Source organism: Anomaloglossus baeobatrachus, chromosome 1 (genome assembly GCF_048569485.1).
Source record: "Anomaloglossus baeobatrachus isolate aAnoBae1 chromosome 1, aAnoBae1.hap1, whole genome shotgun sequence".
Taxonomy (NCBI): Eukaryota; Metazoa; Chordata; class Amphibia; order Anura; family Aromobatidae; genus Anomaloglossus; species Anomaloglossus baeobatrachus.
Window position 1 is genome coordinate 677,150,130 of NC_134353.1, and position 21,497 is coordinate 677,171,626.

The 21,497-nt window shown below is 47.4% G+C and overlaps 1 protein-coding gene across 3 annotated transcripts in view; it reads right to left on the minus strand.

The window, feature by feature from the left end:
* The window catches only part of LOC142248706 (clustered mitochondria protein homolog), a 123,132-nt gene that overhangs the window by 17,960 nt on the left and 83,675 nt on the right, over positions 1-21,497 (minus strand). For all 3 annotated transcript variants that reach the window (XM_075320068.1, XM_075320067.1, XM_075320066.1), the window contains exons 20-22: positions 16,192-16,272; positions 15,971-16,096; positions 15,654-15,775 (exon numbers count right to left, since the gene is read on the minus strand). In XM_075320068.1, coding sequence (XP_075176183.1) covers positions 15,654-15,775; positions 15,971-16,096; positions 16,192-16,272 — 329 coding nt within the window. The remainder of the gene's footprint in view (positions 1-15,653; positions 15,776-15,970; positions 16,097-16,191; positions 16,273-21,497) is intronic.

Here is a 21,497-nt window from a genome sequence, read left to right on the forward strand (position 1 = left end):
CAGTTCTGGAAAAGTATTCTATGGACAGATGAGACCTGTACCAGAATGATGGGAAGAAAAAAGTTTGGAGAAGAAAGGGAACGGCACATGATCCAAGGCACACCACATCCTCTGTAAAACATGGTGGAGGCAACGTGATGGCATGGGCATGCATGGCTTTCAATGGCACTGGGTCACTTGTGTTTATTGATGACATAACAGCAGACAAGAGTAGCCGGATGAATTCTGAAGTGTACCGGGATATACTTTCAGCCCAGATTCAGCCAAATGCCGCAAAGTTGATCGGATTGCGCTTCATAGTACAGATGGACAATGACCCCAAGCATACAGCCAAAGCTACCCAGGAGTTCATGAGTGCAAAAAAGTGGAACATTCTGCAATGGCCAAGTCAATCACCAGATCTTAACCCAATTGAACATGCATTTCACTTGCTCAAATCCAGACTTAAGACGGAAAGACCCACAAACAAGCAAGACCTGAAGGCTGCGGCTGTAAAGGCCTGGCAAAGCATTAAGAAGGAGGAAACCCAGCGTTTGGTGATGTCCATGGGTTCCAGACTTAAGGCAGTGATTGCCTCCAAAGGATTCGCAACAAAATATTGAAAATAAAAATATTTTGTTTGGGTTTGGTTTATTTGTCCAATTACTTTTGACCTCCTAAAATGTGGAGTGTTTGTAAAGAAATGTGTACAATTCCTACAATTTCTATCAGATATTTTTGTTCAAACCTTCAAATTAAACGTTACAATCTGCACTTGAATTCTGTTGTAGAGGTTTCATTTCAAATCCAATGTGGTGGCATGCAGAGCCCAACTCGCGGAAATTGTGTCACTGTCCAAATATTTCTGGACCTAACTGTATGTTTGACTCTGAAACACTGCGCCAGTTTAAAATAAAACATACTTTAAAAGCCAATGGGGACAAATCGAAAAAGCTTGCCATTTTGCAGCTTCTCCCTTCCCCCTCCCTTTGATTGACAGGACTCTCCGTCTGTGAGTGTAGAGAGACCTGTGAGTTACTTGCAGCGGGCGAGGAGAAGCCACCATTGTGCCACCTTAAGAACTAGTCAATCGACCAGCTTGATCCCCAGAGGTTTTTAACCCTTTAATGACCGCTAATACTCATTAAAACAGCTGCCATTATGGGGCCTTATTCCTTACTGCCGGTTTAAACCTGTGGTAAGCAATAAATGAATAGGGCACCATCCCCGCAGGCAAAAATCCCACAAGTGACAGCTATATATGACAGCTGACAATCGTGGGCATCAGTTTTGGAACCGTTTAGGTCTGATTAACCCATTAAATACTGCTGTCAATAACGACAGCGGTATCTTAGGCTATGTGTGCACTAGGCGTTTATTTCACGCTGCATTTTTTTGTGCGTTTTTGCAGTAAAAAACGCACCCGTGGCAAAAAAAGCGTAAAAAAAGCACGCGTTTTTACCGCGTTTTGGTGCTTTTTTTGCTGCGTTTTTTGTATGTTGAATTCAATGAGTGAAGAACGCTGTGAAAAAAAGCAGAAGTAATTGACATGCTGCGTTTTTGTGGTCACCACAAACGCAGCTACAAAAAAACGCTGTGTGCGGACAGCACTTTTGAAAACCCATAGACATTGCTGGGGAAGCAATGTCACAGCGTTTTCAGCACAAAAACACGGTAAAAACGCAGCAAAAAAACGCAGCAAAAACGTCTAGTGCGCACAGGGCCTAAGAGGTTAAAAGAAGGTTAAAAGACCCCCATTGGCATGATCGGCCCCCTTAGGCAACAATTAGCCTCCTGCTATCGTAAGTGCAGATTGTTGCCATGGTACCCAGAGATCATCTGATGACCCCAGAGTAATGTGGCCTGTTTGATTCTGCTGTAAGCAGGGTCAAACAGGCTCTGTCATTGAGACACTGAAAGGTCTCATGTACTGCTGCACATGAGTACAGCAGTACATGAGACCAGTGATCAAAGTAAAAAATATTCATATCCCACAGTAGGACTAAGTGAAAAAGTACAAAAAACACAGATAAATAGTGCAAAAAATCATGTTAACTCGTTTCACCACTAAAAACCACAGTTGCGTTAAAACCATAATAAACAAAAAAAGTACACATTTCGCTTTCACACGCTTTCGGAATAACCCGATCTATAAACCTGTCACATTATTTATTCTGTATGATGAACAAAGTAAAAAAATGCAAAAAATGTCACTTTTCATTATACAGACACACAAAAAAATTTAATAAAAAGTGATCAAAAAGTCAGATATTAAAAATATAAAAAAAAAAAAAATGTTATGAATGAAAATGCCAAATCATCCAGCAAAAATCAAGCCCTAATATGCCTCAATAGGAGAATCAGAATATGCCGATGCAAAACAGATTGCTTTTCGTAAAACAGTTTTTAGTGTGTGAAAGTAGCAAAGCATAAAAACTACATAAATCTGGTATTGCTGCAACTCTTATGAACTGAAAAAAACGGATTTTTGTGTACTCACCGTAAAATCGTTTTCTCTTAGCCATCATTGGGGGACACAGGACCATGGGTGTTATGCTGCCTATCCATAGGAGGACACTAAGTAGATGCAAAAGCATAGCTCCTCCCCTGCAGTATACACCCCCTGGCCAGGCCAGGCAGCCTCAGTTTTAGTACACAAGCAGTAGGAGAAAAAGCCAGTAAAAACTTATCTCAACAGAGGAACATGAGACAAAAAGAGTCATAACCAAATAAGGTACTGAGAGAACCAAGGCCCAACAGGGCAACAGGGTGGGTGCTGTGTCCCCCAATGATGGCTAAGAGAAAACGATTTTACGGTGAGTACTCAAAAATCCGTTTTTCTCTGACGCCTCATTGGGGGACACAGGACCATGGGACGTCCTAAAGCAGTCCATGGGTGGGAAAAATAAAAACAAGACAATGCAACCCAAGGACTAGGAACCAGTCCCAGACAGCCTGGAGCAACTACTGAGAGAAGGTGCGCTACTGCCGTTTGCAGAATTGTCCTACCCAGATTTGCCTTAGCTGAAAACCTGGGTATGGACTCTGTAATGCTTTAAAAAAGTATGTAGACTAGACCAGGTCGCAGCCTTACACACCTGTTATACACACTGAAGCCTGATACCGAATGGCCCATGAAGCGCCAACTGCTCGCGTGGAATGAGCCCGCAGCCCACTAGAAATGGGCTTGAGTTGCAAGCGGTAGACTTCCTGGATCGCAGAGCGAATCCAGCGAGCCAGAGTCGCCTTTGAAGCTGCCTGTCCCTTCTTAGGCCCCTCAGGAATGACGAACAAAGAGTCCGTTTTCCTAAAGGGGGGTGTCCTGGATATGTAATATCTGAGAGCTCTGACGAGGTCTAACGAATGCAGAGACCTTTCCACCCTATGAACTGGGTGTGGACAAAAGGAAGGCAGAACAATGTCCTCGTTCAAATGAAATGGGGTAGGAACCTTTGGAAGAAAATCCAGAAGGGGGCGCAGAACCACTTTGTCCTGGTGAAAAATCAGAAAAGGCTCGCGGCAAGAGAGTGCTGCTAGCTCCGAAACCCGTCTGATGGACGTAATTGCCACCAGGAACGTCACCTTCCAGGACAGAAGAGCAAGGGAGGATTCCTTGAGAGGTTCAAAGGGGGACCTCTGGAGACCGTCCAGAACGAGATTGAGGTCCCATGGGTCCAGCGTCCGTTTGTACGGGGGAACTAGATGGGAAACGCCCTGGAGGAAGGTCTTGACCTGCGGTTTTTGAGCCAGGCGGCATTGGTAGAAGATTGAGAGCGCTGAGACCTGCCCTTTAAGGGAACTGAGAGCCAACCTGCAGAAAATCGAGAATTCTGGGGATGGCCAGAGGCAGAGGCTGGACGTTAGTTTCCCTGCACCATGAAAGGAAGATTTTCCACGTACGGTGGTAAATGCGGGATGAAGCAGGTTTTCGGGCGCTGATCATGGTGGAGATAACCGCGGGGGAGAATCCTGCTCTTGTTAATACCCAGGTCTCAATGGCCATGCCGTCAGCTTCAGGGCTTTGGAGTTCTGATGGGAAATGGGCCCTTGGGTCAGCGAGTCTGGGATGTCTGGAAGGCGCCACGGTACGTCTACGAGCATTTGTACTAATTCGGCGTACCAGGCGCGCCTGGGCCAGTCCGGTGCTATCAGTATCACTGGGACTCCCTCTGCCTGGATTTTTCTGATTACCCGTGGCAGCAGAGGTAGAGGTGGAAAAATGTAAGGCAGGCGGAAGTGGTGCCAGGAGTAGACTAGAGCATCCGCGCCGATGGACTGCGGATCGCGTGACCTGGCTATGAACGCGGGTACCTTTGCGTTCAACCTTGAGGCCATTAGATCCACGTCTGGTGTACCCCAGCGAGTGCAGATGTGTAGGAACACTTCTGGGTGGAGAGACCACTCTCCAGCGGCCAGGCCTTGGCGACTTAGAAGTCTGCTGACCAGTCCTCTACTCCCGGTATGTGTACCGCTGATATCACTGACCCTGTCGATTCGGCCCATCTGAAGATCCTGTGGGCCTCGAGATAAGCTGCCTTGCTGCAGGTGTCCCCCTGCCGATTGATGTAGGCTACAGCTGTCGCATTGTCCGATTGGACTCGAATCTGATGACCCGCTAGCAGAGGGCAGAACGCCCTGAGTGCGAGGAAGATCGCGCAGATTTCCAGGATGTTTATGGGTAGGGAAGACTCCTGGGCGTCCAACGTCCTTGAGCAGTGTGGTGCCGGTACACTGCTCCCTAGCCTAGGAGGCTGGCGTCCGTGGTCAGGACCAGCCAGTTCACTGGGAGAAAAGATCTCCCCTTCGATAGGGATGAGGACCGAAGCCACCAGCGGAGTGCGTACCTGACTGAAGGCGTCAGGTGAAGAAGTCTGTCCAGGGAGAAGGGGCTCTTGTCCCAGGCTGCTAGAAGGGCTAGCTGCAGTGGGCGGAGGTGCAGTTGAGCAAAGGGTACTGCTTCCATAGCCGCCACCATCCTGCCAAGCACCTTCATGCTGAATCGAATGGAGCGACATGGAGGACGTAGAAGACAGCGTACCGCTCATTGAAGAGCGATCGCCTTGTCCAGGGGGAGATAGATCAAGCCCCGAAGGGTGTCCAGGGACATGCCCAGGAAGGTGATGGGATCGGGGATGATTTGTCTAGATTCACTAGCCACTCTAAGCGGGATAGGGTGTCCACAGTGATCTGTACGCTGGTTGAGCAGTCGCGGAAGGAGGGGGCCTTGATGACGAGGTCGTCCAAGTAAGGGAGAACGACTACTCCCCTGGCGTGAAGGACGCTCATGGCGGCCGCCAAGACTTTGGTGAAGACCCTTGGTGCGGTGGCAAGGCCGAAGGGTAGAGCTACGAATTGAACGTGGGAGTCCTGAACTGCGAAGAGGAGGAACTTTTGGTGATCTGGGGTGATGGGTATGTGCAGGTACGCGTCCTTGATGTCTATGGAGGCGAGGAATTCCCCATTACCTACGATGGATTATGGTTCAGTCTTCAATATAATGATGTTCCTATCTGTGGAAAGGACAATGATTGTTTCCGTGTGTTTGTGTCTATGTGTGTATCTACATACATAGTCACCAGTTTTTGTCTGTTCTCCTATTGTACGTATATATGTATATATATGGATGATTCCAGCAAAGACTCCTGGTGGGGAAATACATTTTCTTTTATATTTTTTTTTTGGACATTTTTCTTGGACATTTTCTTTTATGAATCCAGCTAATTGGTTTAAGGGCATAGCAGGTTGGATTTCTGGCATTATACAAACCTGTATGCAAATATTGTTATTCTGTCTATTGCTTTATATAGCTGTAAAAGCATTGATATATGCGTTAGCTAAACTATTGAATAATGTATGTTCTAAGAGTTTCAGTATTGAACCCTCTGTAGTTTACTACGGACCCCAAATGGCCTCTGCTGACCGGGAGTAGGTGTCCACACTGAGGGTGGATGGGTGAAGTCTTAGGAAGACCCCTCATGGGTACTAGGCCCATGAGCCAGCAGCTCCTGTTTGGACGCCTACTGACCCTGTAGTGAAGGTTATACCATTTACAAAAGGAGGAAATTGATATAGAAGGGTTAAATGGTTTCTCTATTTCTTTATTAAAGATATTTTATTTCATTAGTAAGTAGTTCATAGTCAGAGCCTTCGGAATAAGAGACAAGATCAAGGATTATTATTGTTTCTAAATGTTCTTCTTGTCTTCTTCTTATCTCATATGCATGACTCTACATTTCTGTTTTGCTGAAACTTAAAGGTCATATGAGCAACTTGTAAATTTCCAGCTAGAAGCTTTATTTGCAATATCACATTGATCTGTAAATGGTATAAATAAACTGTACGTTAAATAAACAGAAGAATTGATCATGCTCACATGAATGATGCAGGTCTTTTTCTCCGAGCGCTCGCTCTTGATTAGGTCTGAAGAGGCCTAATTCAGAGGACCTCACTGGTGATCCCATAAGCTGACTTGTGACAAAACAGAACAGCTACAACAGATGCAATAATGGACCTTAGGGACTCCATTCTGAATCTCTGTACGTGCACATGTTTGTTCAGGCGTTTGAGGTGCAGGATGGGTCGAACTGACCCATCCTCTTTGGGGACCACAAAGAGGTTGGAATAAAAACCCCTGAACTTCTCGTCGTCCGGGACAGGTATTATCACTCCTGCTGTTTGGAGCGAGTGGATTGCTGAGAAAAAAGCCTTGCGTCGTTTTCGAGTCTTTTGGGGGTTTGAGAGAAAAAGCCAACTCGGGGGTCGGGTCCCGGTAACCGGAAGACACAAGGTCTCGCACCCATTTGTCGTCTGAGGCGGTAGCCCAGATGTGTTGAAAGAGCCGCAGTCGACCTCCTACAATGAGTGTGTCTTCCGGGGCGCCGAAGGAGTCATGAGGGGGAAAAACGTCGTGGCCGAGTCTCCCTAGTCCTGGACTGTTTCGGTCTAGGTTGCCATGACGAAGTGGGTTTCGGGGAGAGCTGAGGTCGGTCCCTGCGTAGTCCGCGGCTGGTGGCGGGGACAGCACGGGATGTCGACCAACCAATGAGTACTGAAGGAACGGAACGAGGACTGTGGACGTCTGGTGAAGGTCGTCCTGGACTTCAGCTGGGGGAGGGAGGTACTCTTTCCTCCCATGGCGTCAGAAATGAGCTTGTCCAGACGTTCGCCAAACAATCGGTCTGGAAAAAAGGGAAGGCCCGTGAGAGACTTCTTGGAGTCCGCTCGCCATTGTCGGAGCCAGAGAGCTCTACGGATGGCTATGGTATTTGAGGCGGCAAACGATGCGCAGGTAGCAGCGTCCATGGAGGCCTGCATGAGGTACTCCGCCACAGCGGCAATTGGAGCTGTTACCTCTGTGAAGGTATGAGTGAACTGGGATTCCTCAAGCGAAGTGTTAAGGGATTCTGCCCAGACCGAGATCGCCTTTGCGACCCACACAGAGGCAAAGGAGGGCGAGAGGGAGGAACCCGCAGCCTCAAAAGCAGAGCGGGTAAGGTGCTCCACCTGTCTGTCTGTCGGGTCCTTGATGTAGGAACCATCGGGTAAAGACAGGAGCGTCTTTGTGGCAAGGCGGGAGACCGGGGGGTCGACCGAGGGCGGATCGGCCCAGCCCTTAGGGGCAGGTGAGGCAAAAGGGTACCGGGACTCCATGAGTTTACGGTTACCGAAGCGCCTGTCAGGCTTCTCCCTTTGCTTTGTGAGGATATCCTGAAACTCTGGGTTATCAGCGAAAACCTTTTTGGGGTTTCCTTGCCCTCTTAAAGGAGACCACATGGTCAGTGGTAGTGGATGGGGGATCCTCCACATGCAGAGTTTGGTTGACTGCTGCTATAACGGAGTCTATTGCAGTTTGATCATCTGGGGAGGATGAAACCAAGGAATCCTACTGGTACATCCTACTGGTACAAACAGCATTCTCCCTCCTCCAGCTCTTCAGAAGCCGTGGAGCATGTGTGCTCCCGAGGGAGAGCCATGGGGGCCATGAGAGAGTGCTGGAGACACCCGGCCGTGTGCTCTTTTCCTGATCCCTGCAACTGGTTTAGCATGTGCCCGGATTACCTCAGAAGGATCCTCCATAGGGGTATCCTCAGGCTGCGTTCCGTCCAGGGATCCAGAAGGGTGTGGAAGACGACATTGCATAGCCAGCACCAGGTTCTGTGACAGTTTTTCCATGGATTGGGACATAAACTGTGCCCATTCCGGTGGGCTGGGAGCCCTAGGCTCTGGGCTGACGGTTGCGGCAGTGGTGGCGGGGGGTCTTGGGAGGCTATAGGGGCACAGGACTCACAGAGAGAAGAGGTAGCTCAGCGTAGCAGGCAGTGCAGGCTGAATAATCTCTTAGTACCCTTAGAATTCTGCATGTTCCTAATAGGAGTATGCCAGGAGGGGGAGCAATGCTTAGCAGAGCTACAAGTGAAGCAGGTACCTCACCAGAATCAGCCGATGGCCCTGCGTCCTCAGGAAGGAGTAAGCTCTGTGGAGAACTTTGCACGCTTTCCTGGGGGGGTGGGGCTTATCGCGGCCCACGGGGGGCAGGGTTTAGCGCTAAAAGAGCGCCAAGAAGAAGTCAGTGTGCCCCCCTTCTGTCAGTAGCAAAAAATGGCGGGAAGGGAGCTTCTGTGACAGTTTTTCTCCCCCTCCCTCCAGTCAGCACACAGTTTGTCACCGAGGATTATCTCTGCCGGCTTTCCTGCAATCAGAGCATGCAGCTAGAGCACATAAGCAGAGCAAATAAACAGTGTGAGTTCCTGATCTCTGGGCCCTCACCCCGCCACCAGTAAATTATCTGTGCAGGATTTTCTGCAAACAGCGAGGGACTTCCCCCCTCCTCCAGCCAGCACGCAGTTAGAGAAAAATTAACACTGTGTTCAGGATCCTTGGGGCTCTCCTCCTTTCAATCAGCATTGGACTTTCTCATAATAAATACTGTAAATTCAGTAGTCCTGGGAGCCTTCCCTGCACAGTCTTTTCTCCCTTTGTCTGGGAAACCAGTCAGGGGGGATCTCACCTCAACACTGCCTCAGTCCAGGCAAAGGAAATAGCAGAGTCAGCTTGCTGTGTCCGGCCACACAGGTGCCATGTTCAAATCAGAGCCTGCAAAGAGGGGCTGAGGAATTGTGCCTCTGCCCTGGGCTCTGGGAAATCGGTGTCTGTGGGACCCGTCGTCCAGTAAAAGGCAGCCCAGGATCCAGCGTCGCAGGAGGGGGTACGTGGAGGCAGCACTCCGCGTTCCCACCCGTTGATGGTATTGGGAGATCGGTCCCAAAAGGAAACCGTCGCCCTCAAAAAATAACAAAACCTTGAAAGATGTGCCTCCTACAGACACTAAGCTAAAACTGAGGTTGCCTGGCCCGGCCAGGGGGTGTATACTGCAGAGGAGGAGCTATGCTTTTGCATCTACTTAGTGTCCTCCTATGGATAGGCAGCATAACACCCATGGTCCTGTGTCCCCCAATGAGGCGTCAGAGAAAATATATATTACACAAACTGCGCAAAAAATAAAAACAATGAGACAATTGCTGGTTTTTCTTCATTTTACATCTGAATAATCTGAATAAAAAGCGATAAAAAAATGTTACATACTGCAAAATAGTACCAAAACATCTCCAACTTGTCATGCAAAAAATAAGCCACTATATAGCTCTGTTCATCAAATAAATAAAAAAAGTTACAGCTCTCAGAACATGGCAATGAAAAGCATTTTTACTGTGTAATAGCAGCAAAACATAAAAAAACCCAATATACATGTGCTATTGCTGAAATCAAACCGACCCAAAGAATAAATCCATAATATCACTAATACCGCACGGTGAACTGTGCAAGAATAATAAGAAGAACTATTCTTATGCTATGGTTTATTTGTCCATTCTACCTCCCAAAAATTGGAGTAAGGCTCGGCTCACACTTATACTGCACTCTCCACTGAGCACTTACATCATGGTTTCCGTGTAAATCACAAAAACGTAGATAAGACAATACCCTGAAGGGACCACTGACTGTAATGAAGCAGATTGAGCCACTTTGGACTCCGTCTGGTCTTTGTTCCAGCCCCCCAAATGTTCCATCATATTAGGAGTCTTTTTAACTCTGTGCAAACTTAAAAAGATGGACAATGGCGAAACAGATGCCAAACTGAGTCCAAAGTGTCCGGTGGAGTCCCATCAATTTAGGTGTCTTTTTTAGAGCACAAGCGTGGTCGACCACAGTTCTGTGCACACTTTAAGTTTAAAAGGGAACCTGTCAGGTCCTCTATACCCTCTAACCCAGCAGCATTCTTGATTGTATGCTCATATTCCCTCTGTAACCATCCTTGTATAAAGCTATTCACTAATATGAGTGTTTAAAAAAGCTACTTATAAACTTTGCTTTCCATATTATACGAGTAATTAGGTCTATGACTAGCTGCAGGGGTGCTATTTCCCCAAACTAGTTGGCCCTTTCTTTGCCACCACCAGCTCCTGGAAATTTTGCGCATGTGCGCAGCTTATTTCGTCTGTTTCAGTGTGCCTTTTAAGCCAAATGTATGCTTCATTAGGCACACTGCGCATGACCAGAAGTTGAGAAGACGTGTACGTGAGCGGTCTTCTTAACTTCCAGTCATGTGCAGTGTGTCTAATGAAGCAAACACTGAATAAGGGCCGACTAGTCAGAAGAACTAACACCCATGCAACTAGTCACAGGCCTAATTAGCACAGGGACAACAAGGTTTATCATTTTTTTTTTCAAACATTCATATTAGTGAATAGTGTTGTACAGGGCTGGATAGGGAGGGAATTTGGGCATACAGGTATGAATGTTGCTGGGTTGGAGGGCATAGGGCTTCTGACAGGTTTCCTTTACCACTAGAACAGACACCAAATGATGTCCAAAGTGTCTCCGTCTTCCTCATTATAGTGAGTCGTTCCATTGTTGGTTTCATCTGCATCTCATTTTTGGGGGATTTACACACAAGAATATGATCCCAGCCTTATTCTGTAAGAAATCAAAAGATGTTCAGTGCTCCAAAATGTTACCAATAAAACCCCTAACTTACTCCCATAAAAGAAGCCCCAGTCAGGTCAGTCATCTGTCACTGGAAATATAGGGAATTCCTACATTACTAGAAGAACAAAGACTCTGGAAAAAGCATTATGGCTTTCACCCCTTCAAATAAAATCCAGTGAAATCTGTGCTCCCAAATCCAAATACTCCCCTCCTTTTGAGCCCCTCTGTGCCTAAACCGCAGTAAGCAGTCACATGTTTGACATTATTATAACGAGAAAAGAGCACTTAATAATTTATGAGGTATGTGTCGCCAGAAGCACAAGCTGGGCCCAATGTTTTGGCACTAAGTTGGCATGCCTGCAATTGTCCAGAAAAAAAAGGGCGGTGTCAGGGCTGGCATCAGCACCCTAGCCAGTGCAGTGGACAGACAGGCGGACCCACTAAGTATCGAAAGAGATGGTGATCAGTTCTGTGGCCCCAGAGCAGATTTCCGGGGACCGCAGAGCTTGGGCAGCAGCTGCAATTTGCTGACTGCCTGCCCTTTAAACCTGCACTTATAGTGCAAGCACACGCACACAGCTTTCACTGCTGAATGTTGCATGCAAATGTATTGTAAACCATCTGTGGGTGGAGCTAGTGTGTGATGCGCTCCCGTCCCACAGATGAGGAGAGGACCCACAGCACTAGCATCCCTCACAACTGTCTGTCCCTTCCAGCAATGTGTACCTTAGTTGTCTACCCCCCACTTCTGCAAATTGTGCCCCCAAGAGCTGTCTGCCCCCACATTAGCAAAATGAGTGCTCCCCAGAGCTGTCTGCCCCCACCCCAGCAAAGTGTATGCCCCCAAGAACTGTCTTTATGCCCACAGAGCTGTCTGCCTCCACCCCAGTAACGTGTATGCCTCCCCCAGTAACATGTATACCCCCTGTAATGTGTATGCCCTACCCAGTAACATGTATGCCCCCTAGTAATGTGTATGGCCCCCCACCAGTAATGTGTTTGGTCCCCCTAGTAGTATGCATGACCCTCCTCCAGTAAAGTGTATGACGCCCCAGTAACATAGATGACCCCCAAAAATGTGTATGCCTCCTGTAATGTGTATGGACACCCAGCAATATGTATGCCCCCAATGAGGTCTATTCCCCCTGTGATGTATTTGCTCCCATCCCCTCCTGTGATGTATACAGCAATGTCAGTGTGCACTATGTACGGCCATGTGTGTTAGTGCCGTCATTATGCACCGTTACCTGCATAGCCACATGCCCGGGAGGAGCTGGATGGAAACAAGTGGGGGAGGTGAGGAGGCTGCTGCCGTGTTCCCCATATTAAAAATGTCTCTAATGTGTGTGCATTTATGATGTGTGTGTGTGTCTATGTATGTCAGTGTATATGAGTGTATAGATTTATGTCTGTTTAGATGTATTTTTGTCTTCAAATATGTATACATACGAATGCCTGTATGTCTACATTTCTGTGAAAAAATTTGTGTATGTGCGTGTCTGCATGTGTATGGGGCCCACAGATTCTTACGCCCAGGTGCCCATGAAAACCAGAAGCCGACCCTGAGTGATGTGGAATGTGGATGTTACAAAATAGTCACTGCAGCCGTAGAAGAATTCACTGAGAGGTGCAATTTCTATAATGGGGTCACTTTTATGTTTTTTTTCTGCTGTTCTGGCACCTTAGGGGCCCCGTATATGTCTCTCGCAAACTATTCTAGCAAAATCTGTTCTCCAAAAAACAAATAGTGCTCCTTCCTTCTCAGCCCCAATTTGTTCTGCTATCCCTGGTGAAAGTGAAAACGTGAGGTTAAAGCAACATTTTAGAGGTAATAATTTATTTTTTTATTTCACTTTGCATTAATTCCTGTGTAGCACTTGAAGGGTTAAAACATTATTTTGTGCAGCATGACTAATAATAGATAGATGGATAGATAGATAGATAATGGATAGATATATAGAATAACAAGCATATGAATTGAACACTCAAAATGATAATTCACCTAATTCAAGGAAGAACTAGAACTCATTTTACACATAGGCCGTAGTATTGAAATATGTCCTTCACAAGGTCACAAATCTGGACAGCTGATTTGTGCCAAAACACACAGCACAACACCATTTGCTGTCAAGGCTATTACTGTTGCATCAGCTGTTGCTCCACAATTCTTGTAAAACCCTATTTTCCTACGCAGGATCATGTGCTTTGATCATTGCTGTCTGAATTCATCTGCTTGGCTTCAAAAGTCTGAACTGTAAGTGGTATACTCACAAGAATATAGAAAATGATGATGAAAGTGATGCTAATATTCAAAAAAGGAACACAATCTGAGCCTGGAAATTATAGGCCGGTAAATTTAACCACTACTGTGGGTAAATCTTTGAGTGTTTCCTAAGAGATGCTATACTGCAGTATCTCAAGAAAAATAGCCTCATGAGGGACCAGTTTTGTCAAACTAATCTGATCAGCTTCTATGAGGAGGTAAGTTCCGGACTGGACCAGGGAAATGCAGTGGATGTTGTGTATATGGACTTTTCAAATGTATTTGATACAGTGACACAAAAGGTTGGAACATAAAATGAGAATAATGGAACTAGGGGAAAATATGTGTACCTGGGCTAACAACTGGCTCAGTAAGGCTGGTTTCACATCAGCGTTTTTTGAAATGCGGCAAGAATGTTTTTTTTGCTGCAAAACTGGATCCGTTTTTCATGTAATGCATTTTCAATGGACTTGCGGCAACATGCGTTTACATGCGGTACTGTCAGGATTCGGTGATTTGCAGTTTTTAAACTTTTTTCAAAAACGCAACATGTTGCGTTTTTGACCTCTGTCCGAATACTGCATGTCAACAGATCCTGTACATTGCGACCGTTGCTGCAATATATTTCAATGGGCGCCGGATCCTCCTTTCCAAGTTGCGGTTGTATGCTGACCAACGGATCCTGTTTGGTGTTCTGAGCATGCCATGAAGCTGACTGGCGAGCTGGAGCTGGCTAGCGTGATCATATCTCCCCCCCCCTCTCCTCTCTCTCTCTCTTCTTCTCTTCTCTCTCTCCTCCCTCTCTCCACTATGTCGGGTCAAATTCAGCTTACTCCTCCCGATCACATGACTTCAATGCCTGCCCAATTCAGCTCTCAAATTCATTCTTGACCACATGACTCATAAACTGCAAGTACAAGAGCTTAGTAAATAACACTTGCTTTTGCATCCGTTCAACACTAATTCAACAGGAACCAGTCACATGCAGTTTGCGTTTGTTTGCCTCAAGGCAAAAAAATGCTGATGTGAAACCAGCCTAATTGAAAGCAAATTGTTGCTATTAAAGGAACACATTTGGATCGGGTCACAGTTAACACTGGGGTCAGTATTGGGCCCTCTTTTTAACATTTATTAATGACCTTGTAGGAGAATAATTTAATTTTACAGAAGGATTTATGTAAGCTGGAAGCTTGGGCGAACTGGCAATTAAAGTTTAATGTAGATAAGGTTATGAACTTGGGCATAGCAAATGAAATGTAGAATTATGTACTAAATTGTAAAACACTGTTCTAAAACTGTCATTGAAAAACACTGGGGTGTATGAGTGGACGGCAAACTCAACTTTACTGACCAGTGTCGGGCAGCTGCTGCAAGGCTAATAAAGTAATGTGATGCATTAAAAGAGGCATAGATACTTAGGAGAAGAACATAGTTTTACCCCTATACAAGTCATTAGTGCGACCACACTTAGAATACAGTGGACAGTTTTGGTCTCTGGTGTATAAGGACATAGCTGAACTAGAGCGAGTGTAGAGAAGAGCAACCAAGTTTATTAAGGGAATAGGTGTAATGCAATACCAAGGCAGGTTCACTTGGGGTTATTCAGTTTGGAAAAGCAAAAACTTAGGGGCGATCTTATTACAATGTACAAATATACGAGGGGACAGTATAGAGACCGTTTTAATGATCTTTCTACACCTAGGCCTGTGACAGGGACAAGGGGGCATCCACTACGTCTAGAGGAAAGAAGGTTTTCATGGACTATGTTGAGACTCCAGAGTCTTGTTGTGGTAGACCTGGATTGGTGCTGATGGGTTTGTGAAGGGATATATAAGATGATTGTTCGTTTCCCCCTCCACTTACCCTCTTTTGCTTTTTTTTCTCCCCACCCCAATTTTTGTTTTTTCTTGTCTTCTTAAGGGGATTTCCTCCTGAGGTCCCCTCTTTCTTTTCAGTGTTGCATTGAAACATATTGGGATGGTTGCCTGACTGTTTAAATACCTATTCTAACTGAACCCCAAAATAGTGATTCATGGATCAAACACCTTGTTGTGAATTTTTCCATTAAGCTCCTTGTTAGAGAACAGCAAGTTGTGCAAAACGTATTGAGAAATTGAACAGATGGACATTGTGGATTTCAAAATTTAGAGAAGGTCACAATTAGTTCTGAAAAGGTTAGAGGGCATTTTAGGATCATCCTAAAATTTCACTCGAAAGCCAAATATCTAACTTTTTGAGTAGTGTGAATGGTGCAATATATAGAAAAGCAGACATTTTTCTTTCCAGTTTAAAACAAGCCATCATAAAGTATCTACCGTAAATCTGATCTATAATACTTTTGTGAAATAAAAGTGTGTTTCTGATATAAAAAGTATACTATATAGCTGTATATCACACAGGAGTGCATGGAAAATCTTTATGATGATACCTTAAAGCAACATCCAGGGATTTCTGTCCAAAATATTTCTTATTGACTTCCAAAGCTTTCTCAAGAAAACGAAGAGACAAGTCACATTCAAGCACAGCTTGTAGAACCACGCCGATATTACTCTGTCAGTGAGAAAGACATCACAATGAACCAGGCGTCTAAATCACGACAATGGTGTATAACGATTTCTCTTATTTCTTCTTCATAACAAGACAGAAGAGCCAAAAAGGAAGAGAAACTCTTCTGTGTCTTGGAGAATTATCAGCTTTTAGATATGATATATCAATTTTTGCATATAATTGACAGGACATACTCACATCCAGGGTAGCCATGCTAGGATGGTCTTCACCTGCTATCAGCAGCATTAAGTATCGGGCTCGATACAGCAGCCTCAAGGCTAGCGGTAACTGACCACTGGCAAAACAGTAATGTGAGAAGAGGACCTGTTGGAAGAATACAATGACATGAATGTACTGTGACTTCTAATCTAATGATCTGTATTAGCTTTATAGGCCTAGTACCGGTACACCAAACTTACATAGTCCTGAACGGCGATGCTGCTGTCATATCCCAATGTTCTCTCCGTCATTATTACTGCTTTCTGTTGATTATCCAGAGCCTATAGGCGAATGGCTATTATTTAGTGTAGATCATAATAAACAATCATATCTCATATATAGATAAAATATCTAAAATATAAAATGGAACTAACTTCACGTGTAACTGATGTAGTGTATGGCAATAGGAAAATATAGGAGCTTTACCTGTCACCTGTAAAGCACGATTAACCTGTAGATATGGGTTTAATCTGCAGGTCACAAGGGTTTGAATTCTGCCTGGCACCAGCACATTGAACCCTGCTGCCAGGAAGAAAACAACTTTAGGCTATGTGCACACACTGTGTTTTTTTTGACGCTGCGTTTTTGTGCATTTTTTAGCGCTAAAAACGCACAGAAACGCAGCATCTTTAAAAAACGCATGAAAAACGTGTGCGTTTTAACGCGTTTTTGGCTGCGTTTTGCTGCGTTTTTGCTCACTGCGTTTTTCTGCGTTTTTTTATCTGAACATTGCCATTAAAGATTGTTGAAAAAAAAAAAGAAAAAATAAAGGTCTGATGTCATTTCCTTCTTCCATATGTTCTTCATTCTCCACTAGTGTATGCAGGAGAGCAGACAGCTGCAGAACTACAAGGCTCAGCATGCTCCATCCAGGACTGTATGCTGGAGGGAGAGTCAGGGGGAGCAGACCTACAAGGCTCAGCATACTCCATCGACTAGTGGATGCAGGAGAGCAGACAGCAGCTGCAGAACTAAAAGGCTCAGAATCCTCCATCCAATAGTTTATGCACGAGAGCAGACAGCAACTGTCGAACTACAAGGCTCAGCATCCTCCTTCCAGGACTGTATGCAGGATTTTTTTGCCCCCCCAAACAAAAAAAATTACGTGGGCTTCGCCATATTTTTGTATGCTAGCCGGGTACAGCAGGCAGGTATGGGCTGCCCCCAACCCCCAGCTGCCTATTTGTACCCGGCTGGGAACCAAAAATATAAGGAAGCCCTTTTTTTTTATTATTTCATGAATTTCATAAAATAATTAAAAAAGAAATGGCGTGGGCTTCTCCTAATTTTTGTGTCCAGCCAGGTACAACTAGGCAGCTGGGGATTGGAATCCGCAATGCAGGGTGCCCAAGCTTTCTGGGCACCCCCGCTGCGAATTGCAGTCCGCAGCCACCCCAGAAAATGGCGCTTTCATAGAAGTGCCATCTTCTGGCGCTGTATCCAACTCTTCCAGCTGCCCTGATGTCGGGTGGCTCGCTGGGTAATAATGGGGTTAGGTCTAGCTGTGTATTATCAGCTGGCCCTAAGCCCGAAATTCATGGTGTCACGCCAATATTAGACTTGGCCACCATGAATTTCTAGTAAAGATAAAAAAAAAAAAACACAAAACACAAAAATATTTTTATTAGAAATAAAACACAACACAATTAGTGATCCATCTTTATTGAAATAAAGAACCCCCTCCGCAGTAATCCTGGGTCAAGGGTCCCGCGCTGTCCAATCCGGATCCAATATCATCTGATCGGTTTGCTGGAAGGCAAAGCGATCAGATGATGTGTCAGGTTTAAGGGCTGAATCACATGAGACCGCAGCTGATTGTATAAAAGCCGTTTATACAATCAGCTGATGCATCAGTGCAAAAAAAAAAAACAAAAACCACTTCCGTGCAGCGTCGGACTGGCTACCGGAGGAATCTCCAGTATTGCCAGGCCTGGATTCAGTTACCTGCACTGCACTCCGGAGCTCTCACCTGAGCTCCGGCGTGCAGCCGAGACTGTACAGCGAGCGCCGAGTGACTGATTCCCCGGCACTTGCGATTCAGTTCATGACAGCTGCAAACATTCCGGGCTAATCTCCGGTGCTCTCACCTGAACTCCGAAGATCACCCCGGCCTGTCTGCAGCTGTCATGAACTGACTGCAAGCGCCGGGGAATCAGTCGCTAGGCGGTAAAATCCGGCATCACCGCGAGACCTACGATCAGCTGATGCGTCAGGTGACTGCATCAGGTGATCACTGCCAGGTCCTCACGGCCAGGTCATGCAGCTATCGTACGTGCCTGGGAGCCGGCACACAGCCGGAGCGGGGATGGCGAGACCGGGAGAGGAGCTGGGAGCGGACATGGCACCGGGAGTCTGCAGACAGGGGAGTATGACATTTTTCTACTGTTCACTTTTGATTTAGCAGCCGCTTCTGTGGCGCCCCTGAGGCTTCCGTCGCCACAGGAACATTGCACCCCATCCAGCGGTGTGATGTCCCATTCTGGGTAAGGAAGGGAGTGAACGCCGGTCCCCAGGCAAATTTACACTACACCCATTGTTAGGTACACACTGGGACCAGGGACAGTGGCAGTAACCCTCCCATGCTGCATGCTGGGAGGGGCCGTAAGACCCATCCCTGCTCCTATAGGGTACAGTTTGGCAACTGGGGAGGTGGGAGAAGCCACCAGAGAGCAGACAGGGAAAGAAAGGTCAAGTTGAGAGAGAGAGAGAGGGAGGAAGGAGGAGGAGGTCTGCGGGAGGCAGACAAGAAGGAGAAGCAGAAACAAAGCTCTAGTCAGACAGGAGCTAAGAGAAGAAAGTGACGCTTCATGGTGAAGAACCTGGAACTCAGAGGGTCCAGGTGACACCAAGCAGAGGAAGAGAAGGGATTCCAGGGCCACAGAGAGCTTTTGAGCTGGTGGCCTGTTCCACAGGAACATCGGTGGAGGGATCAAGCTGCAACAGGGGACGGTCCCTAGAAACCGGAGGAGTGAAAAATCATCTCCAACAGTAAAAACCGAGGCCCAGGGAAAGTTGCAAACTCCCCGGGCCACAGCCCACAGCAGAACCTCTAGAAAGGGGGCAAATAACCATCAGGCGAGCTCCCAGCCCGGAGGCTGTTGTGGAGGCCGAGCCAGGTTCATCCTACAAAGGCAAGGTTTAAGGAGACAGCTGCAGACAGAGACACTTGAGAGAAGGGTACCGGCTTTCATTCCAGGACTTACCCAGGATCGGCGGAGGTCACTGACAGTGGGTCTCAGCAGTCCAGAGGCACCAGTGTGCTTAAGCCCAGGAAGTGTGAGTAAAGACCTTGGAATTGCACCCTCTGGTGTTGTCTCAGTTATTGTCGCCTGCATAGACTTTCACCACACCATAGACTCTCACGAGCACCAACAGTGTCCCCGGGGCACCGCTCCACCTGTGGGGAGTAGTACCATCATTGCTGCCATTCCATCAACCCGGAGGCTTCATACAGCAGCGGCGGCTTAATAGCCGCATACCACAGGTGGCGTCACGAACACAAACTTTATTCACCCCCAACACTGCAGCCATATTTTATTGACACCCACCAGGGCCACGGAGTCGGGCCCCGCCACCATTGACGACCCCCGGACTAGTCCGGCCCGGCACCGGGTGTCCCATAGCTGGGGTGGGCAAGTCAATTTTGGCGTCATGAACAGGATTTCGTGCCCGGACCCACCGGGTACTGTGCGCCTGAAGAACCGTGTGACAAAACTGTGTTGAAAGACTGTTTTACTGTGAGAACCGCCGACATTACAGCTTGCAAAGAGCGGGAAGAAGGGGGGCGCGCCTGAGGAAAGGGCGCGAAAGTAAGCCCCGCCCCCTTGGTCTTGCAAAAGAGCGCGAAGCGGTGCCCGCTATGGAGAGCGGAGGAAGAAGAAATGGCGCGCTAAGAAACTGACTGGCAATTAATGATGCTGTCTAGAGGAAGAGAGAAGATGGCTCCTGCGAGCGGAGGCCAGGAGGAGCTCACCTGGATCAGGCCTGTGACTGCTGCTGAGCTGAAGGCTGAGGTCGGGAGGATGGCTGACAGGATGAAGGAGCGGGAAGTTACCAGCCTGCTGCTGAGCAACATCAAAAGTCTGCTACTAGAAGAAGCGACGAATCTGCTGCTGGGAGATCGTGCAGAAGGAGACGCAGAGAGGATGGCGTCCACACGCAGCGATCCAGAGCTAGACTCCGCTGACTGGTGGGGCTGGGAGATGGACCAGTGGTGTGAAAGGCTGCAGGCGAAGGTGATGCAGCAGATCCGGCAAGCGACGCGCGGAGCAGCGAGCGCCAGAACACCGGAGATGCTGCTGAGGGGTGAGTCATTTAATGCCCCTGTTGGCGCGAGTGCCCCAACCCCTGCTGCCATGCCCGCGGTTCCTGGAGAGACGCCCGGCATGGCGACGCCGATCCAGGCCGCAGCCACGCCAGGTACGGCCCGCCAAGATTTCGCCGCCGGAGCAACGCCCATCCACACCGCAGCAGCGACGCCAAGCCCGGCCCGTCCAGCTCAGGCCCCAGCAGCGATACCCCGCTCGGCCAAGCAAGATCCCGCCGCAGCAGCGACGTTAATCCACGCCGCAGGAGTGACGCTGAACCAGGCCGCAGCCACACCAGGTGCGGCCCGTCAAGAACCGTTCACAGCAGCGACTCCAATCCAGGCCGCCGCCATGCCAGGCGCGGCCCGCCAAGACAAGGACGCAGCTCCGATACCATCATCCTGCAGCAGCCCCGCAACGGCTGGAGAACAGGACCAAGGGACTCAGACCAGTCTGAGCACGGCCTGCATGCTGTCCAGGGCCCTGCCGCAGCGTGACTCCAGCACAGAAATGTAAGAATGAAAAGAAAGAAGAAGAAACTGAACTGTACATAGTCCCTGTCTGCCCCTCCTCCCTTTGTGAAGATGCCCCTTTTGTACTGCCCCATGGTATTTTTGAAGATGACACCCTTTCCTGCCTTACTGCCCCTTGTGCTTTTTGAAGATGTCACCCCCCCCTTGTTTATATGTTACCGGGCCACTGGACTGGAATGTGGTCCCCGGTGAATGTGAATGTGTAATATGTCCTGTGTTACCAGGCCACTGGACTTAGTGGCTAGTTTATTGTCCCTTTTAGTTAAAAGTTGAACAGACTACCAGGCTACTGGACTTGTTGTAGCCAAGATGTATATAGTTGCACCTGTTGTGCCCCCTACCAGAATTATGGTGGAAGTGCCAAACCGTGCAATGGACTGGAAGTGCACACTTAGAGTTTTTTCTTTATAAGAAAGTTTGCAACGTTGAAGTGTCTGTGCCTCCCATAAAGGGAAGAAAAGTTTTATTGTTTTAAGTTATGCATAACAAAAATTTTGCAATTCCTTCCACATTTTTCTGTTGTTTTTCAGCCCGAGGACGTGCTGGGATTCGCTGTGGGGGAGTGTGCCGCCCCTGAGGCTTCCGTCACCACAGGAACATTGCACCCTCTCCAGCGGTGTGATGTACCATCCTGGGTAAGGAAAGGAGTGAACGCCGGTCCCCAGG